This window comes from Lissotriton vulgaris, chromosome 5, assembly GCF_964263255.1.
Source record: "Lissotriton vulgaris chromosome 5, aLisVul1.2, whole genome shotgun sequence".
Classification (NCBI taxonomy): Eukaryota; Metazoa; Chordata; class Amphibia; order Caudata; family Salamandridae; genus Lissotriton; species Lissotriton vulgaris.
In genome coordinates, this window is record NC_141693.1 from 108400558 (window position 1) to 108415325 (window position 14768).

The following is a 14768-nucleotide window of genomic DNA, read 5'->3' on the forward strand; positions in this document are numbered from 1 at the left end:
GGGACTCCTGCTCCCCGCTGGACCTCCGGGGCTCCCAGCAGCTCACAGGAGCCCCGGGCAGCATCCGACCATCTTCTCTGCCGGCTCCTCTCCTCAGGCGGCGCCTCGGAATCTCCTCGGGCCGGCAGCCAATCCCAGCGCGGCCCGGGGAGTGACGTCACTAGGGAATCCCGGGCCGGCAGCCAATGAGAGCGCGGCCCGGGAAATGAGTTCACGGGGTGTCCCGCAGTCCCGCCCCCGGCCTGCCTGACTTCCTGGTCGCGGCCGGGCGGCAGCTGGGACAATTTCGCGCACTTTGCGGGGCAAATGCCGGGTGGGCACCGGCTTCAATTAAACTGTAAAGCGAGGTGGCCACTCGCTCGGGAGCCACAACCACTGTAACAATGCCGCTATCTGCCGCCATTGACCTCGGGGAGGCAGGATGAGACGACCGATGTCGGGAAGCGAGCTGCAAAATGGCGGATAAAAGCTCCACGTTTTTTTCGGATTTGGGGGCGTGTTCTTGCTGTTCAAGGAGGCGTGGAAAAAAGTGGAAAGAACAGCAAGGAACACACCCCCGAATCCGAAAAAGACGGAGCCTATTCTGAGAGACAGCTCTCTCCTCCAATGGCTGGCCTCCATTTAGGAAGCCAGCCAATGGAGAAAGAGCAAAAAGAGGGAGGGATAAATGCAGCACTCTAAGAATCATTAAATCTCCGACTTCCGGTTTCTGCGTTACGGCAGAACCGATAGTCCTCGACCTAAAATTTTTTTAAGTCAGTCGTCTTGAGGTACTGGCCTGAACGGTATACCTATTGCGGTGTCTAAACACATCCCCATATTATGTAATAACTTATTATTTTGCTTTTCAAAAGTGATCCAAAGTGGCCAGATCCCACCAGATTGGTAAAGTTGAATTATACACCCAATCCACAAAAAAGGGAATAAATGATCCCAAAAATTATCGCCTCTAGGAATTTAAGGATGCTGTAGGAAGGATATTTGGAAAATTGTAATTGACCAAATTATCCACCTGGGTAAACAATCAAAATACTGCTCGCGACAAAGCAATTCGCAAAAATAAAAATTTCTAACTTTGTTACATAGAATATATTACAACCATTTATAAAGTAAACGTAATTAACGGGCATTTATGAAAGTGGTGAATGAATCACTCGTATATGGAGAATGGAGTGAAGAAAGGGTGCACCCTAGTCCTACTTCTGTTCTCATTATATAATTTATCATTCTTAGATTCTTCAGAAGGTCTAAAACCAAAATTAAGCAACTATTCTATCACTCTTTTAGCCCATGTTGATGATTTAGTCATCTTTTCATTAACTCCAGTCGGTGTAAAACGTCAACTGTAAAGGCTGAAAGAATTACATTATTATAATGGTCTACCAATAAATCTAACTAAAACCAAAATAACGTCAAAGTAAAACGACAAAACAAACAGGCTGGATATGAGGGGAGAAGCAAACCGCCTAGTTAAAAAAAAAAATATAATAATAATAATTACAGGAAATAACTACGGATAATAAATTATCTTGGGCTTACTATATTCTTAAAGGAAAACAGAAATCGAACGATAAAACCAAATCAGTCAAAAGATTTGTGAACATCTATGATAGAAGAGCAATATGACCTTCAATTATCACCTTTACCTCCATGCTCATTCACTTACTATAACCTTCACAAGCACTTAACCCTAAATGAGCACTAGAGCTGAATAAAATCAGCATGCAAGATATTCGATCCCTATTAAATCTACTTAACTCATTGCGACACTGCAAAATCAGACATTAAATCAATCTCACATCAATGAAACAGTTAACTAGGACTGTGACTGTAGCAGAGCAAAAACTGACATCTTGAAAATGAAAATGCTTGATTAAAGGCAAATCAAATAACTTGGATCTACATCTAACCAGTTTCGAAATATCTATACCAGAATATAATCTTCCGCAACTGAACTTGCTTATCAGTATGAACAGAGTGAAGTACAAAGAAATAATAAGAACATTCCGAGGCAAAAGAACTCAGCAAGTGGTGTATCATCATTGTCAAAGTGCAAATATTCTGAACTAACACATCTTAACCAACTGTAAGGCAAGAATACATAATTAATTGGATCCAGCAATAAAGATGAAATACCCAAGACTTAGACTACTATGTATTCCATTACCACGGTTTTAATCACAACACACATCTCCAAGTGGATGTAGGCTGTGTAGCTATAAGGATGAGTCCCTTGACCACAAAAGTTGTTTGCGTCCAAAATCATCATGCTTACAGATAAAATACCTATGTGGTCCATTTAAAGAAGCAAAAATAAGGTCAATCAAACAAAGAGGTGACCAGGTATTGTTTTACACTACAAACGAATTCTTTCATTATCAAATGTAGGTTTGGACGTTGCCTATAATTTGTCAAGACAGTCTTCTAACATGAATTTAAACCTGTGTGATTATAAAAGAGCATATTTTACTGAACTACAGAATCTCAGGGGTGATATTATTTTGTACAAAACGTCCTTCACCCATTCTTTCAGTTAACTGTACTATTTATTGTAATTGATTTGTTTAAACACATTTAAATCTATCATCAATTAAAAGATCAGGAAGAGTCTTTACCAGTAATCGTTGTGACAATTTCGGTGTGTGTGTTTCAGAAAAAAGTGTACTTGTCTGGCTGGGAGTGGCTATGGCAGAAAGAGGCGAGTTCCATGTTGAGGAAGGAGAGGTCAGTGTGAGCCTGGAAGAAGTTAATGCCAGGCTGAGGATATAAACTTAGCTGGCCTTTGGAGGTGTTCGGCTAGTAAGCCCATGCCCTTATGTACTCTTCACCTATGGAGGGACATGTGTGAAGGGTGAGGCTAGTAGAGGGAAATGCCAGGCCGAAGTAAAGAGCATTGTAGCGTTCAGTGTCAGGCTGAGGCTGGCAGGGGCCATTGGCACTGAATGGTACCTGTCGGATTTTGAGAGGCCTATGGTAGGGAGTTGTACCTGCAAGTCAAGGAGGGGCAGCGGTAGATTCGGAATGAGACTGATAGAGGTGAATGGCAGGCTGAAGCAGGGAAGTGATGGGAGTTGTCACTGTCAAACTGAAGGTTGGCAGGGCCAGTGGCTAGGAATAGCACCTGTCAGGCCTGTGTCAGACTGACAGCGCTATGTCAAGGGGCTCTGCTAGCTGGAGATGTGTTAGGATGGGGCTGATAGTGGTGAATAGCAAACTGGGCCATGAGGAATCAATATCAGGCTGCGAGGGGTTAGTATCAAGCAGAGGGTGGCAGGGAATAGCACCTGTCAGATTTTGAAAGGCCGGTGTTGCCCCGAGAGGCTTATGTCAGGGTCTGTACTTGTCAGCCATGGAGGGGCCTATGTTAGGCAGGGAGGGGGCTGTCAGTGACGGAGGTGACTGTGTCAGGGTGCGCCCGCCTGTGTGCTGTGCCTAAGAATAGCCGGTTGCCCTTACGTGCTTGAGGCAGCGCTCCTTCAGCCGCTCGATGCTGCTGTCCTCGGTCACCTCCTCCAGCCACTCTGCGCCATCCATGGTGCATACGGTGACCCGCAGCACCTTCCCGGCGAAGATCTTCTCCTCCTGCACAAACATGGTGGCCCCGTCTCAGGCCGGGCTTACGAGGCTCCGCCTGGGATCCATGCAAGCCGGGCTATGCTCCCCGGCCGCCTCACACGCCTGCTGGCTTCACTCCCCGCTGCAGGCGGCCCTGCGCACTCTAACCGCCGGAAGCATACCACGCGGCATGCTGGGAACGGTAGTTTTTCCATGGTGCCCCAGTCACTGCTGCTGTCAGTGCTCACTACAGGCAGTGCAACAGAAAGAGGACTGCGCATCCGTCTTTCAATGGAGTCAGTGCGAGAACGAAAGAGAAGAAATACGCAAGTGTCATAATTTAAGGCCGAGAAACTTGGAAACAATAATTAGTCTAGGCTATTACCACTGCACCTTCTGTAACTACTGTCACAGTGTCCTTGTTAGTGCTGATTAAATGTGCACATCGATAACTTTAACAACATTTAAAATCAGTGTGAGCGTGACATCTACAGACAACAACTACAAATCATTTTTTCTTAGCACTTATGTGTAGACTTAGTTTTGTACATTAAATCCAGACTCCTCCAAAATACTTCTTTAAAAAAAAAAGTGTTTTCATTGTCATTTTTAGGTCTTGCCTGACCCACGATAGCGTTGCATGGCGAGACTTTTAGTGAGGGCTGAAAAAATGCTACCATGGCCAGCCTAGACCTTCAGTGCATGTGCGCGGGCACGCGCTTGGGAGCAGAGGCGAAATATGGCAAACCTCCTCATGCTCATTAAGGGCCCGCAATCACTTTCACTTTCGCCCTCGATCTCTTTCGGGGCGCCCCTTTGATGTTCTCGTTCAAAGAACATCAAACATCAAAGAACATGTTGTTGTGTTAATGCTTTGCTGCACCCGTTTGACTTACAACGTACTGTGGAGAAGTGTGGCTCAGGGGTTAGAGGTGGCAGACCTGGAGCTTGAGTTTCGGCCCTGGACCAGGGTTCAATTCCCCGCCTCGGCGGGTCTTGGGCTCAATAATCCCACGGACTCGATAATTCTCGCTCCGGTGCCTTCTCAACTCACGGGTTCACACTCTGCGACTCTGGGCAATAGCTTGCTTAATCTCCACATCGGCCCTTCGCGGCGGGATGCCTGGCTTTCGCCTTGTGGATACCCTTCCAGGGTTATCTCACAGGGGAATACCAGGACGGGTTCCCTAAGCAAGCGCGGAGATGCCCCAGGGTAAGTCCAGCGCTATATAAGTTTCATACATTTACATTTACATTTACACTTTCTCTTTCCACAAACTCGATGTTTGTGTTCCTTTATTTTGAGATGCTTTTAGTATTACTGTTTTGTGACTTAAGGAACATTAAGAAAATGTTACAGTGGAACTGGACAACGTTGACAGTGTTTATTTCTGATCGCAGCGGCTGCTTCATGTCGGTTGCGCCATTCAGGGAGTCCTTTTGTTGGTGCTTTCATGAGGACACGATGAGTGTTGGACCCGGCCTCGTGGCGTGGTCCTCGCTGATCTCCGCAACCCCAGAACTACGGGTGGAACTGATTCTCATCCACCCAGAACTGTACATGACACCCCTACACCGGACCTGAGACGATCTCCAGACCGCGTGCCTGCACCCGTGCACGTAACCATCAGACTCCATGTTTGGCCACCCCGGCCGGCCGGCCGCCTTCTTCCCTTTCGGCAGCCCCTGGCCGCTCCTGGCTACAGCTAGGCATGCGCGTCCCTCTAAGACTGTCCCGCTTCCCCGTTCCCTTGTTCACTAGACTTTCGCGATCCCTCGATCGCTGTGTATTGCTACCTATTTTACTTTGATAAAGTTCATACTTGATAAAGATTCACGGTGTGGTGCCCGTTCGTAAGTGTGGTGTGTCGACAGTGTGTACGATCAGTCCTCCCTGGCGAGGACCTTCCCTCGATAAGACTCGGCAGGAATGTGGGAGAGGAGGGTCTCGGGTGGTTAAGAGAGCAGTCTTGACCCCTGGGGTCACCGCCTTCCAACAATGAGGAAGCTGGAAACTTTTGGCACATTCACTTTAAAAGCACAGCATGTTGGCAACTGGTTAGTCGATTACACTTATGTAGTACTTTAGATCTTAAAGCGCTATGGTGGGTGCAGCAGTTATAACTCATGAAATATGGGGTGCAACTCACAAGGAGGAGGCAGGTTTGAGTGCACAGTGGATCGAATCGAACTCTTAAGATGATAGGCTGTGTGTATCCATTATCAGCACTCTGTCTTCGCTAAGTGATCTTGTTTTGTTGTTGTGTCAATGCTTTGCTGTGCCCCTTTGACTTACAGCAATGTGCTTTCTCTTTCCCCAAACTCGATGTTTGTGTTCCTTTATTGTAAGATGGTTTTAGTATTACTGTCACACAAACAACCACAACCACGCACACAACCACAACCACACACACAACCACAAACACAACCCCACACACAACCACAACCCACAACCACAACCCCACACACAACCACACACAACCACAACCACACACAACCACTCACACACACACACAACAACACACACACACAACCGCACACAACACACAACCACACACACAACCACACACAATCACACACACAACCACACACACAACCCCAACCCACAACCACAACCCCACACACAACCACACACAACCACAACCACACACACACACACACAACCACACATACACAACCACACTCAACACACAACCACACACACAATCACACACACAACCACACACACAACCACACACACAACCACACACAACCACATTCACAACCACGCGCACACACAACCACACGCACACAACCACACACACAACCACACACACAACCACAACCACACACACAACCGCTCATACAATCACACACAACCACACACACACAGCCACACACACACAACCACACACACAACCACACCCACACACAACCACGTACACACAACCACACACACACATCCAACCAAACACACACCCATACACACAACCACACACACAACCACACACACACACAACCACACACACACACACAACCACACACACACAACCACACCCAACCACACACACACAACCACACGTACACACACACAAGCACACACACAGAACCACAACCACACACACAACCAAAACCACACACACAAGCACAACCACACACAACCACATTCACAACCACGCGCACACACAACCACACGCACACAACCACACACACAACCACACACACAACCACAACCACACACACAACCGCTCATACAATCACACACAACCACACACACACAGCCACACACACACAACCACACACACAACCACACCCACACACAACCACGTACACACAACCACACACACACACATCCAACCAAACACACACCCATACACACAACCACACACACAACCACACACACACAACCACACACACACACAACCACACACACACAACCACACACAACCACACACACACAACCACACGTACACACACACAAGCACACACACAGAACCACAACCACACACACAACCAAAACCACACACACAACCACAACCACACACACAACCACTCACACAACCACAACCACACACACATCCACACACACACAAAACCACACACACCAACACACAACCACATACAACCACAAACACACCCACGCAAACAACCACACACACAACCACACCACACATAGAACCACACAAACACACAACCACACACAACCACACACAATCACACACAGCCACACACACAACCACACACACAGCCACACACACAGACACACACACACAACCACACACACAACCACACACAAAACCACACATACAACCACACACACAACCACACATGCAACCACACACACAACCACATGCGCACAACGACACACACAACCACACACACACACACACACAACCACACACACACAACAACACACACACACAACCCACACAACCACACACACGCACACATACAACCACACACACAACCGCATACAACCACACACACAACCACACACACACAACCACACACACCCAACCACACACACACATACAACCACACACACAACCACACACAACCACACACAACCACAAACACACAACCACACACACAACCACACCCAACTACACCCAAACACACATCAACACACACAGAACCACACAAAACCACACACACAAAACCACACACACAACCACACACACAACCACACATACAACCACACACACACACAACACACACACACAACCACACACACACACACAACCACAACCACACACAACCACACACACAACCACACATATAACCACACACAACCACACACACACAACCACATACACACACACACAGACACACACACACACACAACCACACACACAGCCACCCACACAACCACACAACCACCCACACAACTACATGCACAACCACACACACAACCACTCAACCACACACACAACTACACACACACACACAACCACACCAAACAACCACAACCACACACACAACCACACTTACAACCACACACACACAACCACACACACACACACACACACAACCACACACATACACACAACCACACACCTACACACAACCACACACACACAACAACACACAACCACACACACACACACACACAACCACACACACACAACCACACACACAGCCACATGCACAACCACACAACCACACCCACAACTACACACACAACCACACACAACCACACACAACCACACACACAACCACACAACCACAACCACACACAACCACACCCACACACACAACCCCCCCCCCCACACACACACACACAACCACACACACAACCACACAGACAACCACAACCACACATACAACCACACACACACACAACTACACACACACACAGCCACACACACACACAACCACACACACACAACCACAGACACAACCACACACACAACCACACACAACCACACACACGCAACCACGCACAGAAACCACACACACAACCACACACACAACCACACACATAACCACACATACAAACACACACACGCACAACTACAACCACACACAACCCCACATACAACCACACACACACACACAATCACACACACACAACCACACACACAACCACACACACAAACAACCATACACACATAAACACACACAAACACACACACATACACACAACCACACACAACCACAACCACACAAAAAAACCACACACACACACACCCCTGGAGGCACATGCAATCCCCGTAGCTCAGGCCTTTGTTATTGTCATGGGCATGCAATCCGCGCTCTTGTTAAGAAATCACTTCGACGCAATGTCCACCCTCCATATATGACTGAAATTTGGTTGTCCTGCACGGGCGTGTCGCAGAGCATTCAAGTCTTCACCACAGGAGCTGCTGCTGGAGAGGTGTGTTCCCTTCACGCAGATAAGGGGGTGCACAACAGTAGAGGGGGGAGGGTTCTCACTCGCATCTCACATTGTAGTGTGGGATCTCCACATCCACCAAAATTGCATGACCGGTGTCGCAGCCTTATCCCACAGCTATATGGTTGCCTCTTCTCCCCCCTCCTCCGCTCTGAATGCACTCTGATTATCTCTCGTTCTTGCAGGATGGCAGGTGTTGGGGTTCAAGGGGGCTTTGTGCCTACTGTCTAGTTCCCCGTTCAGCGGTTTTTCTTAAAAGTGCCAAGTACATATGCGAATTTATGGACGCTCCCTAGGGCTCGCTTTAAAAGGGGGCTGCCAACAGGAAACAGGTGCTTGGTTTCTTTATTGGTCCCTTGCCGTGTGATTCCTGTTCCTGTGGTTCTACCTTGTTCCCCTTCCTTCGAGCTCTGTTCCAGCGGTCTTTTCCAGTGCTGGGTTGTGATCCCCTTTTTCCCTGTTCCCCTGTTTTTCCTATTCCCTTGGGCATTACTAAACCCTTTGTGGGGACCTGTTTTTGATCTTCGGTAACGTTCTGGGATTCGCGGCTGCGTTCCTTTGAGTATTGACGTCCCGTTATTATCCCTTTTAGTATCCAAACCATCTTGTTGTACGTTGTGTTTGGGTGGTTTCACGAAGGAGCTGAATAACGGCCGTTTTTGCGCTACCTTCGTGTTCTTTTTTAGCTTCCAGGGTTTTTTTGGGTGTCTTTCGTATTCCCTTGATACCTTTTTTCCCCTGTCCCTTTTTGTCTTAAGAATTGTGAATTCCACCCCCTTTGACATCCTCGGTGTTTCCCGAGGGGGCGTGGTTGGTCTGGGGTTACGCAAGAAACAACCAATACGATTGCAGTGGAAGAATTCCTGTTTTGTATCAAGCCACTCCTGTTTGTTATCTGGGGTAAGCAGGGAGGTCGGTAGTTCGTGTGTGTACTTGACACTGGTAATAGTAGTAGGGGTGTGTTTAATCTTGTCCCCTTTTTTCATTTTAGCGGTCTCGTCTGTGTCAAGCTGTCAGCTGCCAAGAAGCTAGAGGAGACGAGTTGTGTTCCCCAAGTTCTTGGGTTCCCTTGTTTTGTTACTCACCTTCTCCCGGTGTCGTGTTCTCCACTATCCGTTTTGATTGTGGGTGTGGGGGGTCACGGTGTGGGTAGAGGATTGGGACGTTCCTCACTCCTGCGGTGTTGGGCCGGTCGGCATCGGAACAGAAAACCAAGCCCACGAATTAATACACCGCCCGAGTGAAGAATGGTTGAGGAGGCAGCAGGGGGGGGCTTTTTCGATGCAGGAAATCATGCAGGCTTTAGCGCACATGCAGGGTGAAGTCCAATCCCTGCGTCAGGAGAATCAGGAGTTACGGGGGACACTGAGTGAGGTGAAGGAAAGCACTAAGAGAAGAGGCAGGGATCCCTCAGTTAAGGCTAGGCCCCCATTGATTCAACCAGCCACATTTAAATATGAGAGGAGTGGGGGGCAGAGTGGGTCTTCTTTTCCTTTGTCCGTTACAGTGAACACTCCCGTGCCGGTGCCTCTAGCAGCTCCAGAGAGGTTTTCCGGGGATAGTAGCAGATATGCTATATTTATGAACCAGTGCCATTTGCACTTCATGTGTCGACCAACCGCTTTTCCTGATGACACTACTAAGGTAGCGTTTGTGATCTCATATCTCTCGGGTACTGCAGCTAGTTGGGCCGTCCCCTTAGTGGAAAACGATGACGCTGTGTTAAGTAGTTTCCCGGCCTTTAAGAACCAGATGCATAGTCTGTTTGCTAAGCATGCTTTCATGCAGGCAAGCGATGTTGAATTGTTAAAGCTACGGCAGGGTAAGCAGGATCTTTTGGGTTATGTGGCTACTTTCAATCGCCTAGTAGCAGAGACACAATGGCCCATGGCAAAAAAAACCTCTTTGTTTTATCAGGGCTTGTGCGAGGACTTAAAAGATATAGTCTCTCAGGTTGTAGACCCCCCTGAAGATTGTGTGGAGTTCGTCGATTAGGTTGTTAAACTCAATCATCGAATGATTGAAAGAAAAGGGGAAAAGATTAGGTTTCAACCCCCAAGGACAACTGTAATCAAGAGAGAAACATCTGAGCATGGGGGCGTAAAAACAGATCCTGAACCTATGCCTTTGGGTGGGGTGCGGGGTCCCTTATCCAACGAGGAAAAGGAGCGAAGGTGCTTGTTGCAGTTGTGTTTGTATTGTGGGAGGGGTGGACACTTTGCTCGAGAGTGTCCAGTGAAACCGTCCCGGATGCCGGAGAATAAGGCTGTGGCTTTCGTGGGAAGGGATTGTGAGAGTCCTATTGTCCATGAAAGAGGTATTTGTAATCCATATGGCGTACAAGGGGCGGTTCAAAGAGTCCCGCATCATTTCACGGTATCGGCTTGTTTCGCTTATTCATCTTGTGGTAGAGCTTCCTTGTTGGTATTATTGGATTGTGGGGCCACAGGGAACTTTATGGACATCGGGTTGGCCGAGAAGTTGATGGTTCCCTGTGTGATGAAGAAACAACCTGAACCCGTGAGGGCTATTGACGGCACGGAGCTAACCTCTGGATCGATTGTACGACAAACCGAACCATTGTTGATGACATTCGATAATGGGCATTCTGAGACGGTCTGTTTCGATCTGATTGCCGCACCAGCATTTGGTGTGGTACTCGGGGTGCCCTGGTTACAGGCCCATAATCCCAGAATCCATTGGGCGCGGAGGCTGGTCATGCTTGATTCGGAGTATTGTCTTCTTCACTGTTATTGTGAGGCGACTGATTGGGTGTCTCCGTTGTCTTGTGCAGCGAGTGGTTGCGGTCAGAACAGCGTGCCTCCTTCGTTTGTGGCATATAAGGAGGTGTTTGATAAGGATCAGGTGTGTGTCTTGCCACCACACCGGGCTTTTGATTGCCGTATTGATTTGGTTCCGGGGGCCATTTTGCCCTGTAGTAGGGTTTATGCGTTGTCGGAGCCGGAGGAGAAACATCTACGGCAGTATTTGGATGAGATGTTAAAGAATGGGTTTATTCGACCTTCTTCTTCGCCTGTGTCTTCCTCCATATTTTTTATACCGAAGAAGGAGGGCGATCTTCGCGCTTGCGTGGACTACAGAGCGTTGAATAAGGTCACAATAAAGAACAAGTACCCATTACCTCTCATACCGGTGTTGTTAGATCAGCTGCGACATGCCAAGGTGTTCACAAAGCTTGATTTAAGAGGTGCTTACCATCTCGTTCGCATCTGCGAGGGGGACGAATGGAAAACGGCGTTCCATACTAAGTTTGGTTTGTTTGAATATTGTGTTATGCCTTTTGGTTTGTGTAACGCCCCTGCCGCTTTTCAGTTTTTTATAAATGAGGTTTTGCGTGAGTTTTTGGATGTCAGTGTGATTGTTTACATTGATGATATTTTGTTTTTTTCCCCGTCCTTTGAGGAACATGATGCACATGTTTCGCAGGTTTTGTCTAAGTTGTTGGAACACCGTTTATTTGTCAAGCTGGATAAATGCACATGCGTTGCAACACATGTTGAGTTTTTGGGATTTTGGATTTCTGCGGATGGTATAAAGATGGATCCCCGGAAGATCGAACCTATTGTTAACTGGCCCATACCCACATGTGTTAAAGATATGCAGGTGCTTCTTGGTTTCGCCAACTTCTACAGGCATTTTATCAGTCATTTCTCTGACATTGTTTCGCCTATGACTTCATTGTTGAAGAAGGGAGTGGTGTTTGAGTGGACGCCTGCAGCACAGTTGGCTTTGGAAAGATTAATCGGGCTTTTTACATCTGGTCCTGTGTTGATGCATCCTGATCCTGCTCTTCCATTTTATGTAGAGGCGGATGCGTCCCAGTTAGCCGTTGGGGGCGTGTTGTCTTAGCTTGATAATGAATCTGGGTTGATGCATCCAATGCGTATTTTTCAAAGAAACTACTACCTGCTGAGCAGAATTATACGGTAGCCGAGAGGGAACTATTGGCCATAAAGCTGTCTTTTGAGGAATGGCGCCATTACCTGTGGGGGGCTCGTCACCCCATTACTATCTATGCTGATCACAAGAACTTGGAGTTTTTTCAGTCCACTAGGGCTTTGACTCCCAGACAGATGAGATGGGTGCTATTCTTTAATGAATACGATTTTACCATCACGTATAGGCCAGCTGCTCAACAAGGGAAATCTGATGCATTATCTCGGATTTATGCGGATCCATCACAGGGAAGCAAGATGGAGGAGTCCTGTTTTATGATTCCCGGTGATAAGATAGTTGGTTGTGCTTCCATAGACGATGTCATGGTTAAAGTGCAGGATGAAATTAAGCAGTTGGATCTGAATCCGTGGCTGTCGGAACCTGGAATTACGTTAAAGGATGGGTTTTTGTATCAGGCAAAGAAATTGTTTGTGCCCCCCGAGTTGCGTACACTGGTTCTTACATATTGTCATTCATCGTCCTTGGTTGGGCATCCAGGGGTCAATAAGACCAAAGAGCTGTGTATGCGTTGGTTTTGGTGGAAGTCTCTGGCCCATGATGTACAGGTATTTGTGGCCTCATGCCCAGTGTGTCCTGTTAGTCAGTCCTCGCACATGTCTCCATCTGGGTTGTTGCACCCATTGCCAGTGCCTCCCTCCCCCTGGCATACGGTCAGTATGGACTTTGTGTCCGATTTGCCGCTTGATTCGGGGTTTACGGCCATTTTAGTTGTGGTGGATTTATTCACTAAAATGGCTCATTTCGTTCCCTTGTCTGGGTTACCCACATCTGGAGAACTGGCTGATGTGTTTATGGCCCAAGTGATTCGACTGCATGGGGTTCCTACTGCCATCGTTTCAGATAGAGAGGCACAGTTTTTTTCACATTTTTGGACTGCCCTGTGTCGGTCATTAAGGATGGAAGTACGTTTGTCATCAGCTTACTATCCACAAAGCGACGGGCAAACAGAACGTACCAATCAAACCATGGAGCAGTATTTGCGCTGTTTGCTAACGTCACTGACGGGCAGTCGGGTACAAGCCCTTCCTGTGGCTGAGTTTGCATATAATAACAGCATGCACTCAGCTTTGGGCATGTCACCGTTTTATTGTTCGATGGGGTTCCATCCCAAGACAATTCCTATTCAGCCATCTGAGAGGGTACCAGCAGTGGAAACCCTGAATAGGGGTTTGATTGAAATCTGGAAGAAAGCCCAACAGCAATTATTTGAGTCCAAGAAAGCCATGAAAGTACAGGCAGACAGGCATAGACGGCCAGCTCCTCTGTATGCAGTTGGGGATAGGGTTTGGCTAGCAACGAAGAATCTGAAGTTGCCGGGACCAAGAAAATTACAGCCTCGGTTTGTAGTTCCCTTTCCTGTCCAGAAGGTGGTGAATCCAGTTGCAATCAGGTTGGCTTTACCGGCTGAGTATGGTATTCATCCTGTATTTCACACCTCTTTGTTGAAGCCATACGTCACCACTTCTCAAGAGTTGCCACCTCCTCCTCCCGTTTTAATAGATGATAACGTGGAGTACGAGGTTAAAACTGTTTTGAATTCCAAGCGGATGAAGGGACGGCTGTATTACCTTATTGACTGGAAGGGTTACCCCCCAGAGGATCGTTCTTGGGTTCCAGCAAGTAGGGTTCATGCTGCCCGGTTAGTTCGTCTGTTTCATCGCCTGCACCCTGGGAAGCCTAGGCCTGTAGGAAGGCTTTCGGGAGGGGGTACTGTTGGGGTTCAAGGGGGCTTGGTGCCTTCTGTCTAGTTCCCCATTCAGCGGTTCTTCTTAAAAGTGCCAAGTGCATATGCAAATATATGGACGCTCCCTAGGGCTCGCTTTAAAAGGGGGCTGCCAACAGGAAACAGGTGCTTGGTTTC

General features: G+C 47.8%; 1 protein-coding gene across 1 annotated transcript in view; it reads right to left on the bottom strand.

Annotated features, from left to right (window-relative positions):
* The window catches only part of UBAC1 (UBA domain containing 1), a 220155-nt gene extending 216415 nt beyond the window's left edge, over window positions 1–3740 (bottom strand). Inside the window, exon 1 of the mRNA XM_086921002.1 lies at window positions 3457–3740. Within this exon, the coding sequence (XP_086777128.1) occupies window positions 3457–3594 (138 nt within the window). The 5' untranslated portion in view covers window positions 3595–3740. The remainder of the gene's footprint in view (window positions 1–3456) is intronic.
* Window positions 3741–14768: the final 11028 nt, after the last annotated feature.